Source organism: Lepidochelys olivacea (genome assembly GCF_965140295.1).
Source record: "Lepidochelys olivacea isolate rLepOli2 genome assembly, chromosome: 7".
Classification (NCBI taxonomy): Eukaryota; Metazoa; Chordata; order Testudines; family Cheloniidae; genus Lepidochelys; species Lepidochelys olivacea.
In genome coordinates, this window is record NC_140417.1 from 5,560,822 (window position 1) to 5,584,992 (window position 24,171).

The 24,171-nt window shown below is 41.8% G+C and overlaps 1 protein-coding gene across 4 annotated transcripts in view; it reads left to right on the forward strand.

Moving 5' to 3' along the window:
- The window catches only part of SYNPR (synaptoporin), a 178,850-nt gene that overhangs the window by 152,152 nt on the left and 2,527 nt on the right, over positions 1–24,171 (forward strand). For all 4 annotated transcript variants that reach the window (XM_084634418.1, XM_084634416.1, XM_084634417.1 and 1 more), the window contains 2 exons: positions 8,258–8,456; positions 23,200–23,391. In XM_084634418.1, the coding sequence (XP_084490544.1) occupies positions 8,258–8,456; positions 23,200–23,391 (391 nt within the window). The remainder of the gene's footprint in view (positions 1–8,257; positions 8,457–23,199; positions 23,392–24,171) is intronic.

Sequence of the window (24,171 nt, forward strand, 5' to 3'; positions counted from 1 at the left end):
GAGAGACAAGTCTGAGCAGGGGGTTGGACTAGATGAACTCCTGAGGTCCCTTCCAACCCTGATATTCTATGATTCAGTTACTTGATGTTCTTGGGGGTACTATGCTGTGATAACAATAAACCATAAGGTTAATCTCACTCTGCTATGCATTTTACAGGATATAAAGGCAGGTTCTCATTAATCATTATTAATGCTTATTTATTAAACACCAACAATGCGTTTGGTGCTGTGAGAGACACAAGATACAGACAGTCTCTACCTTGAAGAGTATCCATTCTTATTTGCGTGGGGAAAGGAAATTTCTGTCATCTTTAGTGAATCACTTTTTCCCAATTAAGAGCTTTTATTTCTGAAGTGGAGAGTAATTTTTACTTGAGCTACCCAGCAATCAGTGCGAATCTGTCTTGCTAACACAGACCAGCAATGTGCCTGACAAATTCACCAAGCAGAGCGGCGTACCTGTTTTTATGCGTGGCTGAGTTTAATGAGACAGCAAGACGCTGCAAAGAATAGTTGTTAGGGCTGTGAATACTTTCAAATTGCAGTCTTCTCCTGTCCATTCTGATGCTAGAGAGCTCTCTGTCTGAAAGGGAGAGAACTAGCCCACGTGCACACACAAGAGGTGAACCTCAAATTGTCATGAAGTTTAAAACGAAATAAAAGATGGATTGTGGCGCTGAACAGTGACAAAGCGATTAAACTGTGAACGAGCCAGGTCGGTGTGGTGTCAGATCAACCATCTGAAATTTGTCATTGCTTCATCACAGGCAGGCTTTGAAACTGGGTTTTTTCTGGTTCTCTTACTCCACACGGCACACTTATGGGCCTCATCCTCTGAGCAAAACTGTTGAAGACAGCTGGAGATTTTCCTGCATAGGAACTACAGGGGAGGATACTTAGCAACAGCTGGAAAGAAAGATGGGTCCAAGCCTCAAAGTTTCAGGAGCTGTTGGAGCTGGGCTTTCAGTTCAGTGCATTTAGAAATGGAGCCTGGATGCTAAGTTCAGGTACGAATCAGAACTTCGTTACACCAACGTTTAGGGGTGTTTTGATCTGGCGTTTCAGTTCAGACCCATCCTCTGCCTGAAAACAATTGCTCACGTGAATTTGCAACGTTGGGTGGAAGGAATTTATTGGGAGGTTGCTGGGACTTCGCAAGACAGAACTGGGGGCTGTGTCTTTTATCGGCATCTCTGCCTTCATTGAGTTTGATGTGTGCCGAGTGTTTCACTGGACTTTGCTAGCGCTGCTGGAGCAGAAAGAAGAAATGAATTACAGAAATTACGGACTCCAAGGATAGAAAGAGAAAAGGAGAAATGTTACTGCGCCATTCTTTTCCCCTACAGCCTCTCTCAGCCACCTCCTTTCTCCATCCAGTGTTGTTCTATAGATGTATGAGCAACAAGTCACATGCAGTGATGTTTTCCCTGTCAGACACATATTTAGCAGCAGTCAACAAACGCAAGTATGTCATAGAAGAAAAGAGGGCAGTTCACAGCTGCTTATACTAATGTTTGCAAGTAAAATTCATGCCAGGTTGAACTTGACTTTGTGGCCTTGGCACATTGACTTACTAGGACAGGTAGCACTGAATGTTGGTGGTGCTGCCAGTGAGCTGCTCCTTGGACTTAGGAGATGGGAACAAGAGAGTTACAAGAGAGGGTAAGGTGCAAGAGGTTGTTAGAAAAAGCAGAAAGGGGAGGTTGAGTGGAGGAAGAACTGAGGGAGAAGACTGATGAGAAGAGGGAGAGGTGGGCTGGGTAGAGAGACCGGAGATCAGAAGCAATGGGGGATGAATAGAAAATAGAAGGGCAGGCAGAGACGCAGCAAAAGCAAAAGGAAGAGATGGACAAAATGTCTTTGTGAGTCACTGAGAAGCAATGTTATCCCCAGAAAAGCTGAATCAGGCATCCAGCAGTGGTAGGACATTAGAGAAGAGTTTGGAGCTCCCAGCCTAACACAAGAAAATATCATTAAGGGGTGGGTAGAGGGTGATCCTGGTTGATAACCCCAACTCTTTATTTTTCACCTGGGCCCTGTTCCAATTTAACAAATATAGAATAATAGAATCATAGAACTGGGAGGGACCTCGAGAGGTCATCTAGACCAGTGCCCTGCACTCGTGGCAGGACTAATTATCTAGACCATTCCTGACAGGTGTTTGTTTAACCTGCTCTTAAAAATCTCCAGTGACGGAGATTCCACAACCTCCCTAGGCAATTCCAGTGCTTAACCACCCTGACAGTTAGGAAGTTTTTCCTAATGTCCAACCTAAACCTTCCTGGCTGCAATTTAAGCCCATTGCTTCTTGTCCTATCCTCAGAGTTTAAGAAAAACAATTTTTTTTCTTCCTCCTCCTTGTAACAACCTTTTACATACTGAAAACTGTGATCATGTCCCCTCTCAGTCTTCTCTTCTCCAGACTAAACAAACCCAATTTTTTCAATCTCCCCTCATAGGTCATGTTTTCTAGACCTTCTGTCATTTTTGTTGGTCTTCTCTGGACTCTCTTGAATTTGTCCACATCCTTCCTGAAATGTGGTGCCCAGAACTGGACACAATACTTCAGTTGAGGCCTAATCAGAGCAGAATAGAGTGGAAGAATTACTTCTCATGCCTTGCTTACAACACTCCTGCTAATACATTCCAGAATGATGATTGCTTTTTTTGCAAGTGTTACACTGTTGACTTATATTTAGCTTGTGGTCCACTATGACCCCCAGATCCCTTTCTGCAGTACTCTTTCCTAGGCAGTCATTCCGTATTTTGTATGTGTGCAGCTGATCGTTTCATCCGAAGTGGAGTACTTTGCATTTGTCCTTATTGAATTTCATCCTATTTACTTCAGACTATTTCTCCAGTTTGTCCAGATCATTTTGCATTTTAATCCTATTCTCCAAGGCACTCACGACCCCTCCCAGCTTGGTATTGTCCTCAAACTTTATAAGTGTACTCTCTATGCCATTATCTAAATCATTGATGAAGATATTGAACAGAACCAGACCCAGAACCGATGCCTCCGGGACCCCAATCGTTATACCCTTCCAGCATGACTGTGAACCACTGATAACTACTCTCTGGGAATGGTTTTCCAACCAGTTATGCACCCACCTTATAGTAGCTCCATCTAGGTTGCATTTCCCTAGTTTATTTATGAGATGGTCAAGCAGGACAGTATCAAAAGCTTTACTAAAATCAAGATATACCACGTCTACCACTTCCCCCTTATCCACAAGGGCTTGTTACCCTGTCAAAGAAAGCTATCAGGTTGGTTTGACATGATTTATTTTTGACAAATCCATGCTCACTGTTACTTATCAGCTTATTATCTTCTAGATGTTTACAAATTGATTGCTTAATTATTTGCGCCATTATCTTTCTGGGTACAGAAGTTAAGCTGACTGGTCTAATTCCCTGGGTTGTCCTTATTTCCCTTTTTATAGATTTGCACTATATTTGTCCCTTTCCAATCTTCTGGAATCTCTCCCGTCTTCCATGACTTTTCAAAGATAATAGCTAATGGCTCAGATATCTCCTCAGTCAGCTCCTTGAGTATTTCAGGATGCATTTCATCAGGTCCAAACTTGTCCAAGTAATTTTTAACTTGTCCTTTCCCTATTTTAGCCTCTTCTGATCCTACCTCATTTTCACTGGCATGAACTACGTTAGACGTCCAGGCACTACCAACCTTCTTGGTGAAAACCAAAATGAAGTCATTAAGCACCTCTGCCATTTCCCCATTTTCTGTTATTGTTTCCCCCCCTTATTGAGTAATGGGCCTGCCCCGTCCTTGGTCTTCCTTTTGCTTCTAATGTATTTGTAGAATGTTTACTTGTTACCTTTTATATCTTTAGATAGTTTGATCTAGTTTGTGCCGTGGCCTTTCTAATTTTGTCCCTACATACTTGTGTTAATTGTTTATATTCATACTTTGTAATTTGACCTAGTTTCCATTTTTTGTAGGACTCTTTTTTTTTTATTTTGAACATCCAGAACAAATCCTGCAATGGTAATAATCCTGCCTAACCACCTATATGTGAGGATTATCTATCTTCCTCCTGCTAGGACTGAGTCATGGTCTATTTTTGAGCCCTTCTGCACAGCTGATCTATAGATTGCTGGTTTGGGCTGAGGTTAAGTGGCCACAAGTGGCACCAATTACTGCAGGCTCTCTTAGGGGCTCGGAAAATCTAAACATAGAAGCTCATGAGTAAAAATAAGGTAATGAAAGAAGGCTGGTGTGATCACAGTGTATCCAGTATCTCTGTAAGACACTTGGCCAGGAAGGTACTGCCAGAGAGATGCAGGGATTAGAAATTTAAAACAAAAGCTTCAGGCCTATCATGGGTCAGATCAAAGGACACAGTAAGGGTTAATGGGGGGTATAAAAGAGAAATTATATCAATTAGTTTTCAAAAATCCCATCAGGCTTGCAAAAATCATTTTGAGAGACTCAGGGCCAGATCGTCAGACTTCAATGACGTGAAATTGATTCGCACCAGCTGAGGATCAGGCACCCAGCTTGAGATGCACTGGAGGAAACTTTGCAGGACTGATCCTTAAATGTGGTGAGAATCATGTCCTTTAGTTACTTTACCTTTGGTCAGCTGTTTGCTACCCAGGTTAATTGCCTCAAAATGTTATTTCGGGACTGCAAGAGGAAAAGAAAGAGCTGGATACATATTTTAAAATGATAAAATGTCAGCAGACTGCTAATATTACCTCTTCATTCTTTCTTTTTCTTCATGGTTTAATAAAGCACAGTTCCATGATGCTTAAAAAGCTAATGCTGGGGCTGAAGTGAAATTTACAAGTCATGGTCTTGTGTCTTTGCAAGTCTGTTTAACAGGTGTTAGCATAAAAACTACCCAGATGGCTCCGATCCTCAGAGCAAAGCCAGTCTCTTAATAATTTCATTCTTCACCATTAGAGGACAAAGCCTTCGCTCTGCCCAGCTGGTAAATATATGCATCAAACTCCCTCAGTGGTTGTCATTAAAACATCACCACAGTTGCTTCAGAGTCATATTTGAGATATAACAATATTTCCTGCAGTATTTCAGACCCATAAAGTCCTAGACAAGCATTCAGGAAACTGAGCTTAGATAAATAACTGGCAACTTTGCTGTCAGGGTCAGAGGGGCTGAGGACCAAATGGGCATTGGAGACTGAACTATTCCTAGTAGTGGTTCCCCTGAGTAGATCACAATTAAGATACATTGGCAAAATACCATCAAGGAAGCTTGGAGAGCAGCTACTGTGCTGTTCCTGTTCTATGGATAAATAAAGGATTTCCCCTCTAAGAATGTCAGCCTAGCACGTTTAACAAATGTACCCTGCTTGTGGAATGAGAGGATGGTCATGCTTAATAGCTGATCCAGAGCCCACTGAGATCAATGCAAAGATTCCTGTTGATTCGAATAGGCTTTGAATCAAGTCTTTATTTCCAGTGTGCCTTCTGGATAGGTACGGTACATAAGCAAAGGTGTGCAAGGGACGTGTTTATTGCTGGTTGCTGGCTGGAGATTATTTTTCTGTGCATGGCCAGGCCACCTTGGGAACATTCTAACCCTGGTTATGTTTTAAAAAAACAAAACCTTTTGTCTCCAGGACTTGCAAAATCCCAGAGACAGGCACTAGGAGATGCTTTATTTTTCCAGGGGAAGACCATAAGCCTTGATGAAAAATGTTTGCATAATAGAGACAGGAAGCTTTAAAAGCAAGTCAGAAAACTGTCTGAATATGTTCAGTATCTCTCTTATATATTCAGTTTTAATCAGACTTTGTTGGCTGATGGGGGACAAGAGCGTCTGTTACTGTATATCTCCAGAATGCTGCAATCTAAGGAGACAAATGAATTATTTTAGCCATCCCAAGGTTATAGCAGCAGGAGCTCAGTGAAGAATATGTCTGCAGCAAGTAAATATCTTTATGCATCAGCCAATGAGAGTGTTCCTTCTGTGCATGTAGTTAGGTTTTGTTTGGCTTACAAGAGGAAAAAGCCATGCAATCCACTAATGTCCATTAATCTGCCGTGGGAGAGTTCTACTTTGGATCCCTTGTTTTCCTCTAAGGGCCTAATTCTCTTTAGTTACAAATATATTCATGACTGCTGTTACCTTTGACACTCAGTTCCACACGTTAATTACCCGCAATGCTAAGGAATGTCTCCCAGAGGCTCAGCCCTTTCTTAGTTTCAGATCATAACCGCTTTTGGAAATTGCTGGTACCTCTGTAATAGCTCTGTCCCCTCCACCTTTCCTAGACCCTCAGAATTGTATCTGCACCTCTGCTGTGCCCTCCTTAATCTGCTCTTCGGTTGTGTTCATTAGATTAGCTTTCCTAACCGCCCAATATCTATTACCCCAGAGCCCCCTTCCTATGTAACAGACTAGGGCATACAGCCATGGTTGTGCCAGCTCTTCGTGCAGCATTACTTCTGCCTGGTGCTCTGTTCCTGCATTCTAATGCTGTTTGATTTCCAAGTTACTATAAGACACTGAGTTAACGGGATTCGGTTTCTGTCTAAACCCAGTTGTTGTGGTGGTGACTTGCAGTCTGGGACCATTAAAGTCGAGGCATCTCTTACCATTTCTCTTTACATTGGGCTACATTCCATTCCATGAGCTACTCACACCATAGTGCCTTGTTAGTCTGTTTCTTCTTTGCTGTGGGCTAGCCCTATGTGTGGAGTTCTTTGGGGGAGAGTATTCTGGAGTATATCATATCATAGGGTCACCTTTTCATGCTGCAAGAAAGGGGGCTCTTTGGCTTTCCTGAGGCAGGCTGGGAAAGCTAGAAGTCTGTCTGACATTCAGCACAGCCCCTGTCAGCCAGTCAGAGCGGCCCCTGCACAGCGGCATCAAGGACTGGATTTTCTGCTTAATGGAATCTCTTCAAATACTTGGTGCCTGAGTCCTTGCCACGGGGCGGTGATGGGAATAGAGCTACAGCTACGTAAGTGTTCGGAGTTGAGTGCCAGTTGACACTTTCCAGTGTTCCAGATCGGCTGTGACACAGATGATTTTGGAGCGGAATGGCGAGGGGAGATTGATTGGCTTCCCAAACCATGGGGAGATCTTTTAACTGGCCTTTGTTGGGAAGCGGTAATATTAAAAATAACCCCCCCCACACACAGTCCCAACCTTAACCTCTGTTCATGCCAGTGTTGGATAACAGAACCCAATGCATCAAGCCAGGGGGAGTGTTGGCTCACAATGTGCTTCTTCCTGGGCTTGCAAACATCTTTCCATGGCATGATTCGAGGCAGGTGGTATTGGCTGAACAGAGGGGACAATCTCTTCATGGGAAATGCTGGTGCAATTTAGAGCTGAGTCAGTAGTGACTGGTTTGTGCACTCTCTCACACACACAGATTTTCTGCTGCATATGGTGTCCCTAGGAATGGTGTCCCCATTTTAAAAGCCTTTTATGTTAAAATGCCACATATCACACAGTCATGAGTGAAAGATCCACTATGCAATTTACAGAGCTGAACTCAAGACCTGAGCTTGCTTGAATGATTTATTAAACCAGCAAACTGCACGGTCTTTGTCTTTCATTCTGGATTAGATTGCAAGCAATTTTTGTGCTGAATTAATTGTTCTCAAGAAATCAAGAGTCACCCAGTTTTGTAATGTTTCCTCTCCTTAATGATTGCAAAAGTGAAAAATCTGGGTTTTATTGCTTAGATGAACAAGAGTAAATTTTACTTTTCCCCATAGGACTTCACCATTATCTCAGATGTTTGTGCAAAAATGTTGAAATATTCTTACTTAAAGCTAATATTTGTTTATGATGCAGTTGATTTAAAGGCTTTAATTTATGTGATTCCGTTCCCAATCCTGCAAACACTTCCACATATGGTGTCCCTAGGAATGGTGTCCGTAGCCTCCGATTGCCAGAGGGTGGAGACGGATGGCAGGAGAGAGATCACTAGATCATTACCTGTTAGGTTCACTCCCTCTGGGGCACCTGACCTTGGCCACTGTCGGCAGACAGGATACTGGGCTGGAAGGACCTTTGGTCTGACCCAATATGGCCATTCTTATGTTCACATATGAGTAACCTTAAGCGTGTGAAAAGCTCCACTGAACTCAATCAATGGGACTGCTTACACACACAAGTGTTTATAGGATTGAGACTTATATATGTCAGCATTTAAAGCAATGAAAATACAGCTCGGATGTAACCATGTCACTAGTAGGTAACAAATGCCTAGGCCTTTTCAATTCACCTCTCCTGTCTTGGATTTTTTAGGTTGCATCAGGTGAATTTTGATGCTCCCACCTGCGAAGGCAAACGACGAGAAACGCTCTCGCTAATAGGGGACTTCTCTTCTTCTGCAGAATTCTTCGTCACTATCGCGGTCTTTGCTTTCCTCTATTCCTTGGCAGCCACTGTTGTTTACATTTTCTTCCAGAACAAATATCGTGAAAACAACAGGGGGCCTCTAATTGTAAGTGGAAATTTTCAGTGTCCTCAAATCTGTCTTTTTCCTGTTAGATTTTTGGTGCTTGTGTTTGTTGTCTTGTTGGAGAATTGATGAGTGTTCCACTTCCTTGTGCAGCTCTTGACTCTGATACTTTAATGTTGATTTAATCATTTGGGACCATGAGAATAGGGATGATGGAAACACATGGCCCATATAAATATAATTTGGTCTCAATCCTGTGAGTATGTGTGGTACATTATGCCCGTTGACTTCAATGAGACTTTTCAATTGTGTTGTAAGTGTTTTCAGGATTGGGTCCTTAGTGTGAAGCTACTGGTGGAAGGTGGGGTAGTGGTGAATGGATGCTCTGGGAAGGAGAGACTGCTGAGGCCAGGAAGAAGTAGGCAGGCGGAAAAGCAGAGGGAGAAAATAAATCTCTAGGAGCAATACAGATCCCCTTAGAGTGACCCTAACAGGCCACTAAAATGATGCCTTGGAATCCAAGTTTAACCCTGAAGACACCTTGTTTGATGATTTAGCAGCTACATCTACATCTAAATTTTAGACCATTATTTGCTGTAGATGTGTTGAGAATGCGACAGGGGCCTAAGCTACTGTGTAGTCAGCTAGAAATATTTTGCTCCCTGGGATGGGGTTTTGTCACATTATTTGTGGAATGTTTCTGGGGCTGGTTCTGCAGCATCACACTGTCCTCCATGCTGAGTTCCCCATACTCAGGTGCACAGTTCCATACTGGGTCTTAGTTTATCCCCCTATTTAAGCTAACAGCATTTTGTAGCTGCTGCTTCAGTGCACCATAGCTGTGGTTGTTTCTCTACAAAGATTGATTCTTGTGAGGTCAGAATAAAAATCAATGGCTATTAAATAACCACTTCATAATAAATCAGTCTTTTAGGATCCTTTTCTTCCTGGGTTTCATTTGCACTTGAATGCATCATGAATCGTGAGATGCACTTTGGTCTGTTTATTCAGATAATCTCTGCATGTTTGAGCCTCACGCTACACTCTCATTTAATTGGTTCTGTGAATGTGCAAGCTTTTATGGGAACCCACTTGTGTCTTGTCTCCTTATTAACATATAGAATTCTTCCCTCCAAAGATTGTAGAGGAGAAAAAAGATATACTAGGGTGAGTTGTGAAACATAAGGCTACGGAGAACAATTAAATTAGAGAGGAGCTTAAGGGAAAAAATTTAGCTCTGGATTTCAAATGCCCTAAAGTTCATTGAGGCTGGCGGGGGGAGGGATCCAGGCTATTTGGTTCAGAACTGTTTCTACAATGACTCATAGTTTTACATGCATAATAAAAACACAAGGTAAATAAAAGCAAAATACTATAAATTGCCAATATAGAAGGGATGTACCTATTAAAGGAAATATCTAGAATAAAAGTAATGAAAGAAGAAAAATGGGAAGGTAGCATTAATGTCTTTTTAGTGCTGGCTGAAAAATTTTTCTTAAAAAAAATGTCTATTTTGAGCTATTCAACTTTTTTGCAACATTCAGAATTTCCAACATTTTGACAAATTGTTTTAAAATAAAAAAAATATTAGTTTCAATTCCCATCTAATGAAATAAAAATGCAAGTGTTTTGGGTTTGGGGTTTTTGTCTCTCCTTTTCCTCTTTTCACACTGGAGGGCAAAACATTTACTGGAAAAGGTGAGGGAGAAGGAGGGGAAATCCCTTAAAAAAAAAAGCGAAATCCAAACATTTTTTGCTTTGATTCCATTTGATTTTATTTGAATTAAGTACTTTTTTATTTCAAGTTGCTTAATCAGAAATCTGAATATTCCACAGGAAAAAATCTGAACAAAATGAAAAATTTTGGTTTCAATTTTGTTGTGGAAAATAATTCACATTTTTTGACCAACTCCAATCACCACAGAAAATAACTTACACAAGGAGAGTGGAAAAATCATACTAAAATCTCAGAATACCATGTAGTTTGTTTTTGCATGATATTTTACTGTTAAGAATATCACTGCCATATTGCTTCCAAAATTCATTCAAAATCCGTGATGCAGTCACGGGTAACAGTTTAGTATTAATTCACTGTGTTCTATTTAACCAATTGTAATGGAGTCCAGGGGTTAAATTTAATAGGCTTCTGTGGCTAAAGTTGTTGTTCACAGTTTTTCCATCTGTAAAACAAGGATAATTTCCATTACTCATATGGGTGTTCTAAATATTAAGCCGTCCATTTGCACGGTGTTTTAAAGATGTAACCAGCTGTTGGTGCTGAATATTGTTATGAAGTGTCATTGGAGCATCACATCTTGCTGGGTATCTTAATAATGAATACACATGAAAATTTCAGAGAAGTTCTAGTAACTTGCTGAGATTTTTTCTCTTGGAAATATCATTAAATGCAACTTTTAACTGTCCTGTCCATTTACACAGCATGGTTGGGAGCATAGTAACCATTACAAAATTATGCAGACAATTATTGACCCTCTTGGTTATCTCACTGAGTACTTGTACTTCCCTGCCTGTCTCTATCCATCTGTCCAGCTCCTTGGGGCACAGACTGTCTTTATGTTCTGTGTTTGTGCAGCGCCTACCACAATGGGCTCTGGTCCAAGACCAGAGTTCCTAGGCACTACCATAATATAAATAAATAATAAAATTAATAATTTGTACATGCAATGAGATTGATTGGGAGTGTTTGGATGCTGGCAACAGAGAATTCCTGAAGAGGTTTCCTCAAAGAAAACAAACTAGTTCTTAATCTTCTCTACAGGTTGGAGAGACCAATTTCTATTACAGAGATAACCTGGGTGGCACAAATCAACACCGAGTAACCCTTCCCTTCCCATTTCAGCCAGAAACACATCTCCTAGTCAATTGTGGAGAATCTGCCACCTCTCCAAGTGAGAGGGAGAAAATGGAAGTAATGCCTCAGTCACTAAGCCCAGTGGAAAAGAGAAGTGATTTTGAGAGACAGTAATTTAAAACATCTCTACCTGAAGGAGTTAGTGGAGTGGTAAGGCACAAAGAAGCAAAAGAACGTCAGCAATCAGGTGGCCAGTTAGTCTCCGTTCTTTTCACCTTCAGGCCTAGTTGCTCCCCCTAACCATCTACTGGTTCCAAAAGAAGGCAGACATAGGAAGACAAGTGGAGGGAAGACATTAAAATCCCTGCTCTGTACAATGGCAAAATATCATCAAAACAGAGAGCCCAAGAGGCAGAATCTACAAAGGAAGAAAAAGCAGGCATAGCCAGACCTCATTCAAGGGCCTATATCATTTGAGTTTACTTCCCAGTATGAAAGTTAAAAGTGCAAACCAGTATCCTTTATGGCACAAGTCCATGTAGCCCATATAACGGTGAAATACTGGCAGTGAAAAGCCTGTAACACACCTTTCAGCTGCAGGTTGATGTTGCAGAGGAATGTAGTATCCAGGAAGATCTATCCAGATGTATGGCTACCTTTGATCCCTGAGATGCTGATCCTCCCAAAGACCATTATTCTACAACTCTAGAATGTTCTGAACAGCGATGAAGCAATCTAAGAGGCCTCCTGTTCACATCACTAGAGATACATAGAGCAATTGTCAGTTATTTCCTCTAATCACCGGGGACAGGCACTCCTAGTGCCATTTCTATAATGCATTTTTTTCCTGCTCCTGCAGGTAGAAGATGATCATGATTTCAGTCTTCACCTTTGTTCTTGTCCCTGATCCCAGCCTGACCTTGAACAAAAACCCCCACCCCTTTTAAACTTCACTCTCACTCTTGAATTGACATTTGTTCATTCTGTGATTACTCCCGCCTTTAAACTTCATGCTTCAGGGAGCTGCTTTTTTCTTTTTTCAGGGTTTTAAAATAAATTCTATAGGAAAAATGGGGAAAAGCTGTGTCACTCGAAATTTTAAAAAAAGGACAGAAACCCTGAAATAGACAATAGGAGCACTGCCAGGGAATCAAATTGCATTGAGCCTAATTTAAAGTAAAGTATAGTATCAATAGAACAAATTCAATATTTTAATTCCTTGCAGGAACAAGAAAATTACATAGCATATATTTTGGTAATTAAAGGTTTTAAATAGTATGAAAAAGCAATCTTTATTACCGTGACAACCCAGAAATCATTAGATAGTATAAATTATTTGTACAAATATACATGTTTGGGTGTTAGGTTCTCAATAAACATCACTTTAATCGAAGCTTATATTTTCTTGAAAAGGACAGAACAGTAAGAAATCAAGCATTATTGGGATTCAATATTTCCAATAACGGAAGATTTCAGTTCCCTCTGCCACCAGTCTGTTGATAATGTTAAAGACAATGCAGGTAGTGATGCCTATCAGTAAAGTTTCCATTATAAGCCCCTGTTTTCAGTGACTTATTACTCTACCAAATTTTAACCATTTAGGTTGAAATTTTCCATGCAAGGCGTCTGCCTAAGGTTGAACTTTTTTGAAAAGTTTCAGCACTACTGGTTCAATTGCTTCTGAGAACAATGTTTTGGAAAAATACATTGTTTTTCCATGTTAAAAAAATTCGTACAGCCATTTCATTGAGACGCTCTAGCACTGCCTGGGGTCAGGGTTGTGCTTTTTGTCACTCCTTTGAAGATATGCCCACATTGGACCAAGCTATAAGCCTCTGAAAAATCTCAGTTTGCACCTACTCAGTAGAGACTTGTGAGTGATTGACAGCTAAATTGTCTGAAATTGTCTACGTGGACTTGTGCCAGTGTCTGAAAGCCTGTGCCGTGTCACACAGAGGCACAAAGTAATCCACCATCTGTGCCGTTTCCTTCATGCAGCCAATGAAATTGTTGCTTGCTGTAGAGTTAGGGTTTGTGATTGGTTGAGCTATCTCTGAGTGGTCTAAGACTTGTGGCATAGAATAGATACATACCTTACTGTAGCTGTACAATGTACACGTGTAGTTTGTAAAGGCAAAATGCCTGAGAACTTAAAATGGGAGAGTAACAGACTGCCAATCCCAGGGATGATTCAAGTTGGTGATAACCTAGACAAAATTGTTCTCAGCTAAGCTTGTTGCGCTTTCCATTGCTTCACACAGACTCAACAGACATTCTGGGCTTCAGAGTGACACCCGGTGACAATCCTAGAATCTTATATAGATTCCTTCTGCACTAAGTATGCTCTGTCCCCCCTCAGCTCCTGCATGCTGACCACACTGAACTTGGGCTTATCCTCACAGAGCAATTGAGCAGGCTCTAGCCAAGGCTGTGCTGGATTTTCCCTGTAATTGTTTCCTCTGACTCCTGGCCTCTGTGGTACCGGGCACAGGAACTGAAAGCAGGGAGCCTGTCTCTCCTTTCTCTCAATGCAGGCCCCCACCCAGACAGTGTGGCAGAGAAGGCGGGAGCTACCTGACTCAAATGCAGATGGGAGAAAAAGAGGAAGGGGAGAGGGAGCAGGGATTGGAAAGAGAGCCATGACTGGGGGACAGGAGTAAAGGGAGCAGAAGACAGGGCAGAGGGGACAAGAGCAGTCTTAATTCTGGCATTTCCTGACTTTTGGGTGCTTGACTTTGCAACCGCAATGTTCTTTTAACATAGTTTTTTGGATGTAATAAGTATGCACAGTATGTACTGAGCTGTTTGTTAATAATTAATTATAAGCATCAGTCACATTTGACTCTGCAGATGAACTTCATTTTCTTTCAAAATCCTAAATAACATGCACATTCTAAATATAAGTCTGGGTCCATCTCAAGGAATGAAAAAGTAGGGGAACAAATATAAAGGAAAAGCTATTTGAGTGACAGATTAGTATTCAACAGCCAGGAATATTTTTAAAGGAATTAATTACACAGGTGACCTGGACTCTAATGGGCATAGAGTCTCATTCTGAGATTTACCAAAAAAAAAAAAAAAAAGTAATTTTCTGAGACATCCATTACTCAGGGCAGGTATCTAATCTGAGGCTGATGGCCCTGTTTCTGAGCACATTACAGTGGAGTGACTCTATTATCTTGCAGGGAGTCGCTCCTGACATACACTGGTCTGAGATCAGAATCAGGCTGGATAATTGTAATGCATTCCAGTCTCATCTATTTCAATAATGTACTGAAAAACTATATACTCTCAGTCATTGAGAAGCAGGTAGGAACCAATCCAATTAAGCCATACAAAGCTTTTGGGAATGTGGGGTAGGCAATGGGATATTTCCATCAAGTCCTGAATGGGAAACTGTTTGGGGGACATTCATAATCTGCATCAGTCAGTAGCTATCACTCCATCGTCTTGTTTTTCTTCACAAGCTTCTCCATGTGTACACCACTTAGAATATGTAATGTGACAGCTATATTACATTGTATCTTCATCTGCTTTTACTGTTTTCTGGGGGAGAGTTATAGGTCATCCTAAAAAATCACATACATGTAATTATCCTTGAATGTAACTTTAATATTCAAATCAATTACAATCACTGCACAAATTACTAAGAGCATTAGAAAACTGATACTGATGCAGGCTATGAAAACAATTACAAAACTGAAGAGAGACTTCTCACATACAAAGTGATCAGTGGATACATCCCATTGATAATACACATAAAAATTAGTGGATGTAAGTTTCCAAATGCAAAAGGATGAGGTCTTTCCTTAGTCTCTGGAATTCAGTGAATAATTAAAACAAACAGGAGGTTATTTGGTATTCTACATATGGTATGTAACAATTACAAATATGTCCATTTAAAACAATACTGTCTATTTTTCTCTTCCTCACAAGGTATCCTCTGCTGCATATTTGTAAACTTTGTCCTCCTTTTGTAGTTTAGAAATCAGTAAGAATTCCCATAAACATCCAGAGAAGAAAACAAATACACAAAACAATGATCGCCTCTTTACAATTAAAACGAAAATGAAAGCTACCAACCAACTTAAGGAGTCTGTGCATTTCAATGTGACATTTCCAATCCGCATTTGTCATTTCGTTTTTAAAACACAAGACTGTTTTACTGCGTGCTTTATTAGAATAGAATGTGCGTCGTCTCTTCGAACCAAGAAGGTTCCAACTGTATCTGTCAGATTCTTAATGTTCCAAACTATCATGGTTTATCATCACAGAGCTAAATCATCACACCTGAAGTATTATTTTATTTTACTATTCAAAGAAGTTACACTCTTGTCCAAGCTTCAGTTACCCATAGCTTAAAACAAGTAAAATGCAGATTTACTTTGGGCAGGGGCAAGAGAAAGAACAGACAAATGCCCATCTTGCAGGCCAAAGGCAGAGTCTGGAAAGTCTTCATTTTCCTCGTCGCTGATCCCTCAGAACTTTGCGAGTTTCCATACCAGAATATGGCAGGCTGCTAGCAAGCTCCATCAGTGAAAAGGCAAAAAGGATATAGCCAGCTCTCTGGACTTCTTTTCCTTTAACTTTATACTCTGGTTCAGGGGCTTCCTCATCCTGAGAATTTGCTGATAGACAGGCATCAATTTTGACTGAGGGGGAAATCGTTTTTCAGACTCTGTCAAATCCGCTCCAAGCCTTTGCTTATCCCTAAGCATATAAATCTCGTAGAAAACCTTATGCCAGATCTAGAAGTGATGTCTCTCCAGCATGGTCAGATTTATGTGGGGGGAATTCACCAATCCAGGAAGTATTTTCAGAACAGTATTATATGACAGGAGGAAAAACAGGTAGCCAATGTATTACCTGAAATTAAAAAAAAAAAAGGCTTACAGGCTTCTTTTAAAGGTTAACAGAAGGGAAGGTGAAGACATGTGTAGCTGTGACTTTTGGCATTGAGGAATGTGATCATGTGCAGTAGGGGGCTGTACATTTATTTTCCGAATAGTTTGTTACCGTTTTTCAAAAAGTAGTCTGAAAAATGGATTGTGTTACCTTGCACATTGCAAACCTTTCAGTAGAGGTTGAAATTGTGCTTCCTTATTGAATCTAAGAACAATGAGAGAGAGTGCGGAACATCCATTCTAAGGACAATTGGTTAGTAAATATGAATTTTCAAATCCAAGTAATAGTCTGACATTCTGATAAATACAGAAAAACCTCATATGCAGTCCTAGAACTTTAAGCAAGAATCTACGCCCAAGGGAAGCCTGGTTTCCAAGTGTCCGCAAGGAAGCTATAATTTAGAGCTGAGTCACATCTTTTGTTCAGGGGAGCACCTCAAAGGGAAGTGCTGGTAGGCATTGTTATTTTTCATTCATTTGAATTACAGCAGTGCCCAGAGGCCCCAACCATGATACCAAGATCAGGGCCCCGTTGTCCTACACTTCTATTTCATAAGAAATTGCCCGAGCCCTGAAGAATTTACAGTCTAAATACACAAGAAATAGGCTGGGAGAAGGGTAATACTATTGTCCCCATTGTACTAAAGGAGAACGTTTACACCCCAAACTGGAACATGCTAATATAGAGCTAACTTTGTCTCCAGACAAGGGGCACTTTGTATGGCTGAAGGAACGTGTGTATTCTGGAAATGAATGGAAAGGCAATCCTTGCCAGAGGATGTTGTGAAGGCCAAGTCTATAACAGGGTTCAAAAAAAGAACTAGATAAGTTCATGGAGGAGAGGTCCATCAATGGCGATTAGCCGGGATGGGCAGGGATGGTGTCCCTAGCCTCTATTTGCCAAAAGCAGGGAATGGGAAACAGGGGATGGATCACTTAATCATTACCTGTTCTGTTCATTCCCTCTGGGGCACCTGGCACTGGCCACTGTCGGCAGACAGGATACTGGGCTAGATGGACCCAGTGTGACCATTCTTATGCATATGCTCTAAAGTCTGCTATGTGATTGAGCCTATCTTAACATACATAGGTACAAATGTTGCTGTTGTTCATCAAAGTATCCCTCGATGCCATCAGACTTGGTGACCTCCCGCAACACTGAAGTGTGGAAGGTGGCAACACTCATGGCAAAGTAGCGTTTGTGAATTTGACTGCCATTGGTTTGAGAGATGCTCTTGTTCTTGTATTTTGAGGGCAGTGGGGTGAATGCCATAGTCACTCCTATGACAGCTCATTTTAAGGTTTTATCCTCTAGTACATGCTGGCAACAAACTTCCACACCATTAACCAATAAACAGAGGCTGAGTTTTCATTGAGGCGTCCTAGGAATCAGGCCATCTCCACACTGATCATTGCACTGTGGGACAGGAGCTGGAGGGCTGTTTGCACCATGTGTGCTAACACGATAGTGAGATCCATCCACACGGAAAGGATTAAGGCTACAAAGATTGAGCATCAATTGCTGTTCGTCCTGGTGAAGCATAGTCTATGTGGCATGATTGTAAACAGATTGGAGCACCTGGGAGAGATCTACAACTATTATGAATTGGTGTAGCTTCAATAGAGCCATGCTGATTGGCACCCGCTAAAGATGTGGTCCTGTGTGTGTGCATGCAAGTTGCATGTCAGTAGATTAACAGGGAGCAAATGGAATTTAGCATCTTCAACTTAAACAGGTGCTCCCTGATGTGTTGTAAATATTTACATATATTTTGTCAAACCAAGACATCTATGGAGTGGGCACTAATGAATGGAAATGCTACAGAGAATCTAAAAGCTTTTCTTGAAAACAAGGGAGAGTTACTGTCTCTTTGCAGTTAAGAGTGATACGTTTTTCTTTGTGAGATGGATAAAGGAGAGTTAAATGCATGTAATGAGCAGGTACTGAATTGCACATAAAACTTAGACAAACTTGCTAGGGTTGGTACAATGGGTGGAGGATGTTCTACAGTTTTTTGTCGGTTCAATTTGTGTGGTTTTTGCATCTCTCTCTCTCTCTGAAATGGTTCTAATAAGTTCCAGTTTCAAGTTGAAATTTTGCATTTTCCAAATTTCACAAGGAAGTGCTGTGGTAGCGATCTTTGGCTATTTTGGGCTGGGGTGGGGGGTGGGAAGACCAATGGGAGAGCTTCTGTTGTTGTTGACTGACTCAGAGCTCACCAAATTCAGATACTTCCTCTGAGAAATTCATTCACAGTAACTTCTCCTAACCCTCTTAGCCACCTGAGCTCAATTTAGACAGCAAGGGACCCAGAATCAATACTATGAGACTAATGTGATCAATCACAACAACGATTGCAGTGCAACTTGAAATTTGAAAAACAGTAATGCGGCACAAGTTTGACACCAAAAAATGTTTCTCAGTCATAATAGAAAAGATAAATCATGTAAAATTTCATTGAAAAAAAATAAAATGTCATAAAAGTGCTCCAATTAGGAATTTTTTTGCCAAACTCAGAACCAGACAACAAACTATTGTGCTATGAATATTAAATGCAATTCTTAACATTACCCTCTTGGATCTGCCCAGTATATTTTAATTCAAGATTTCTGCTTTCCCAGACTGTGCAGCACTTGCCTCTTTCCCAAAGGCACCTGCTGGAAAACAGCCGAGTGTATGAGCTGAGATTTGAGAGAGAAACTTTGCAATGATGAGTGAACGGTAACCATGCAACAATACACGTTGGAGTGATCCATAGACATCGTTGAGGGCTAGCTACTAAAAACGCTTATTTTGTTCCAAAGAAAAAAATTGCTCAGGGGATATTAAACATTCAAAATGTAAGATTTGTTTTAGAATGCAGAAACTCAGGCTTTAACTACGAAGGAGAAATCTTCATGCTAAGCATTAAACTCAAGAATAACTTAGCTTGAAATTCTCTCTTATTTTCAGCATGTTGTTATCTTGTAGCTCTGCTCCTCCTGGAGCTGTGCAAACATTCAGCCAGAAGCCCAAACCCACTTGAAATCAGAGTGGGTTCAGGTTCTAGCCAAAACCACAAAGGTCAGCCCAGACTGACAAACCTTTGGTAGACATAAGGTTGTTCTACTTACGCAATTGTTCCTTTCTACCCAGCTAGTCATGTCTTCAAAGTCTTGGGACCTTGCATCCTGGTCTCCAAGGACGCTGGGACCTGCCTCTCTTCTGTGGCCTGCTAAAGGTGTCAATTAAAACACACATTGTATTACCCTCTTGGCCTGCAATGTAGACAATCTGTTTGGCTTCAGGCATGACTCACCTTTTCTGGTATTTAGAATGGGGCAATGGTTTTTACTCAGCACCCTGGTTCCCAGAGCCCCACCTTCTGACATTCTCCTTCTGGCTGTTGTGCCTGTCCTCCTGTACGTTTTCTCCCCATGCTCTGTGCCCCAGTTTGGAGCGGCATTTTTCTGTATCCCTCTCCCTAGATCGGGGTCTCATTTTACAACCTCGGACTGCCTTGCCCTTTGTACCACCTGCTGTAGAGTGACGTTTGACCAAATCACGGTTAGCCTGCACCGGCTTAAAACCTGTTTGTGTTAATACATTCCCAATCCAAAGCATCTGTGCCGCTGCAGAACAATCGCACAGGATTCGACAAACTGCAGCTCAGGGATCCAGCACATTTCAGCTGACTGTGTTGTCCGCTCTTGTTCCAAATGACGCTAGAGAAAGGAAAGGGATTAGCCAACACACCTGATTGATAGTGAACACTACACTAGCTCTGAAAAGTCTCTGGCTGGAGGCACCTGCATGAAGTGCTTTGCCAGTTGTTAAGCTTTCCTTTCTTAGCAAGCTTAATCTTCATTATCAAGTTAGTTTCACTCAATTTGCTTCTACCCGCCTCAGATTTCTACCCAATGTTATTAAAAAAAACCCCTTGACTTCCTCGGCTTGATTTAATTTCCAAGGTATTAAAATTCTGGCAGAATTAAGAAAAACAAATTATGCTTAATAAAAAAGGCTTGGATTGGAACCCCATGTGACATTTTATGTGCAATTTTGGTGTGCAATTAGATTACATACCAGGCCCTGTAAGAGTGGACCTCAGTAAATAAAATGCAAGTTGTACTAAATGTCAATTTAGCAATTATCTCACCAGTTTCAGCCCCAGTTACGATTTTTCAGGAAGATGTTTGCCTTTAAACCATACCCATAGGAGCTAGAGTGTGGGGGTTTTTTACCACTTAAGCTTCAAAGAATAACATCTTTTGCTTGAGAATAAATGAATTGCTCTCAGGCCCAGCGTTTTTACCCACCATGAAGCCCCTGGGTGTTGATATATTTGTCATCAATTCCGTAACACAAGTGTCAAGAGAATTCCTCTTGGTAGCAAGAAGCAAGGTCAGTGTAAATCAAAGCATTGTAGCGTGGCCATTTAGCTGCTGCAGTCCTGTATGTGTCAGAAAGGTTTGCCATTAAAAAAATGTAGCTAGCTTTTGGCATTCTATTGAGGTGCAGTAAATTTAATCCTGTTTGTGAGGGTGAAGAAATCGCTTCCTCATTATTTCTTGTAAGGGTGGCTTAGGGATTTGAGTGGCTTCCAGTGTTAAAAGGACACGGGGGGGGGGGGCGCTACTGAGGAGGTGACCCTCCTCTAAATTTAAAAATCACTTATGCTTTGCATGTCAGCCCACCATACTGCACTTTGTATTGCGTTCTTTCATGTCCAGTCATATCTCCCTTATAGGTTAAGGCCGGAGGGAGGCGAAAGGGCAAGAGAGGGAAAGCAGCCTGCATGGGAGATGGTGGGATACCGAGACACAATCATGTAATGAGTTGTGCGTTAGACTCGCAACACGTCAACCATCTGCTGCAGACTGACAGATGGGATGAACAGTGACAGTAGAATGGCTCCTTAGTTTTAGCAGGACATAAAAAGCTTGAAAAATAACACTTTTTTTTCCTCCCGAGACCCACACAGTAGCAATAGAGTTTGGTCACTTGTTCCTGTAAAAAGTGAGAGTGTGTATGTGTATAGGCATATCCATAACAGAAAACTGGCAAAGCAGTTCAGAATAAATGCAGTTTCGGTCATTAGTGAGACTCATAAAGCCCTGAAGTTCATTCTCTTGTGGCCTCACATTGACAGGAAGTAGGTAATGGTGCTTGGTACCTTGCAGAATCAAGCCCTTGGAACGTTTTTGTTTGGTTGGTTTGCTGTTCCTAGTAGTAACGGGCTAGTCAGCTTCAGAGGGCGCTCAGCTGAAACACTGATGCACAATGACAGCATTTTGCAAAGGAACCCCTAAGCACACAGCATATGGTAACTGAGCTAAAATGAATAAGCATTTTGTGGAACTGCTTGTATGGCCAGACTGAGAGTTCAGCTCTTACATCTAAATCAGGGCCAGATTTACAAATTCACTCACCACCCAGCAGCCTGCATTGTGACACTGAGGGACAGATTTTCAAGATAGTTCAGCATCCAGCAGGCTGGATAGATTCTTCTGAAAATCTGGCCACTTACTTAGAAACTTAAATTGGATCTGTGCTCATTTCATTGAATCATAGAATATCAGGGTTGGAAGGGACCTCAGGAGGTCATCTAGTCCAACCCTCTGCTCAAAGCAGGATCAATCCGCCACTAAATCATCCCAGCCAGGGCTTTGTCAAGCCTGACCTTAAAAACCTCTAAGGAAGGAGATTCCACCACCTCCCTAGGTAACGCTTCACCACCCTCCTAGTGAAAAAGTTTTTCCTAATATCCAACCTAAACCTCCCCCACTGCAACTTGAGACCATTACTCCTCGTTCTGTCATCTGCTACCACTGAGAACAGTCTAGAGCCATCCTCTTTGGAACCCCCCTTCAGGTAGCTGAAAGCAGCTATCAAATCCCCCCTCATTCTTCTCTTCTGCAGACTAAATAATCCCAGTTCCCTCAGCCTCTCTTCATAAATCATGTGCTCCAGCCCCCTAATCATTTTGTTGCCCTCCGCTGGACTCTTTCCAATTTTTCCACATCCTTCTTGTAGAGTGGGGCCCAAAACTGGACACAGTACTCCAGATGAGGCCTCACCAATGTCGATTAGAGGGGAACGATCACGTCCCTCAATCTGCTGTCAATGCTCCTGCTTATACAGCCTAAAATGTCATTGGCCTTCTTGGCAACAAGGGCACACTGTTGACGCATATCCAGCTTCTCGTTCACTGTCACCCCTAGGTCCTTTTCTGCAGACCTGCTGACTAGCCACTCAGTCCCTAGTCTGTAGCAGTGCATGGGGGTCTTCCGTCCTAAGTGCAGGACTCTGCACTTGTCCTTGTTGAACCTCATCAGATTTCTTTTGGCCCAATCTTCTAATTCCAATCGTCCCTCTGTATCTTATCCCTACCCTCCAGCCTATCTACCACTCTTCCCAGTTTAGTGTCATCTGCAACCTTGCTGAGGGTGCAATCCACACCATCCTCCAGATCATTAATGAAGATATTGAACAAAATCGGTCCCAGGACTGACCCTTGGGGCACTCCGCTTGATACCGGCTGCCAACTAGACATGGAGCCATTGATCACTACCTGTTGAGCCTGATGATCTAGCCAGCTTTCTATCCACCTTATCATCCATTTATCCAGCCCATACTTCTTTAACTTGCTGGCAAGAATACTGTGGGAGACCGGATCAAAAGCTTTGCTAAAGTCAAGGAATAACATGTCCACTGCTTTCCCCTCATCCACAGATCCAGTTATCTAATCATAGAAAGCAATTAGGCTAGTCCAGCATGACCTTCCCTTGGTGAATCCATGCTGACTGTTCCTGATCACTTTCCTCTCCTCTAAATGCTTCAAAATTGATTCCTTGAGGACCTGCTCCATGATTTTTCCAGGGACTGAAAGTCTCTACCTAATTGGGGGCAATGAGCACTTTTGAAAATTCTGTCTGTGGGTTAAGACCACCATATTATTTCCAGGAAATACAAAGCTCTCTTTCTGTCCTATAATCTGAAGTTTGATTTGTTGATACATTTCCTCTGATGCTTTCGCTGCCCAGTTGACCCATCTATCTAATGCTTTTGTCTCATCTGGTTTTACAGGACTTCATCGTGACAGTGGTCTTCTCCTTCTTGTGGCTGGTGGGTTCGTCTGCTTGGGCCAAGGGACTGTCTGATGTAAAGGTTGCTACTGATCCAGACGAAGTGCTATTACTGATGTCGGCTTGCAAACAGCAGTCTAACAAATGCATGCCTGTGCGCAGCCCTGTTATGTCAAGCTTAAATACTTCGGTTGTAAGTAGATCTGTTTATTTTTTTTACTGTCAGGCAATGAAAGTGTGTGCACGTATTTTCAGCTCTCCAGACATACAGATTGGGCCACATCCTCAGCTGGTATAAATCAATGTAGGTCCACTGGCTTCTTTGGAAGTTCCTAAAATGTTGCCAGTGATTTGACTGAAAATGCTGCCTCACTGAGATAGTTACCATGGAGAAAAATTATAGACTGACTTACAGGTAGTTTCATTCAACAGTCAGCTCGCTTTGGAAGTGAACATTGGGAATACACCTATAAAATAAATGTGATTTTATGAATGTATATCCCACATGTGTGGTGCTCTAATGTGCGGAATATTTATGCCATACCGAGGTAGATATGGCCCCTGCACCAAAGATCTTCCGGACCAAGGTTCCAATGCTTAGCTAAATTTTGAACCGCCAACAAGCCATTTCCCTTCCTTTGACACTCCAGCTTTTGCTTATCTATCCATCTGGATGCTCATCCCCATGCATCCAGGATCTAAGCCAGACCGTCCATAAGAGCACCCTTCCATACACCCCACCAGTAATTCAGTATCTGCTTGTGTATTGCCTTCTCCTGCAAAGGCGTTTTCTTCAGCGGCAATGAGCTCTGCAGATGGAACATCAAAGCCCAGCAAAGGTGGCTGCAGCGGCAGCATCGGGATGAGACACAAAATCCGGAATTAGTACGGTGCACGCTCGCACTGCCTTTCCTGGGGGCCATGAAGGGTCTCTTTGCTTTCAGCTTCAATCTACCATCACATGTTGAAAAAG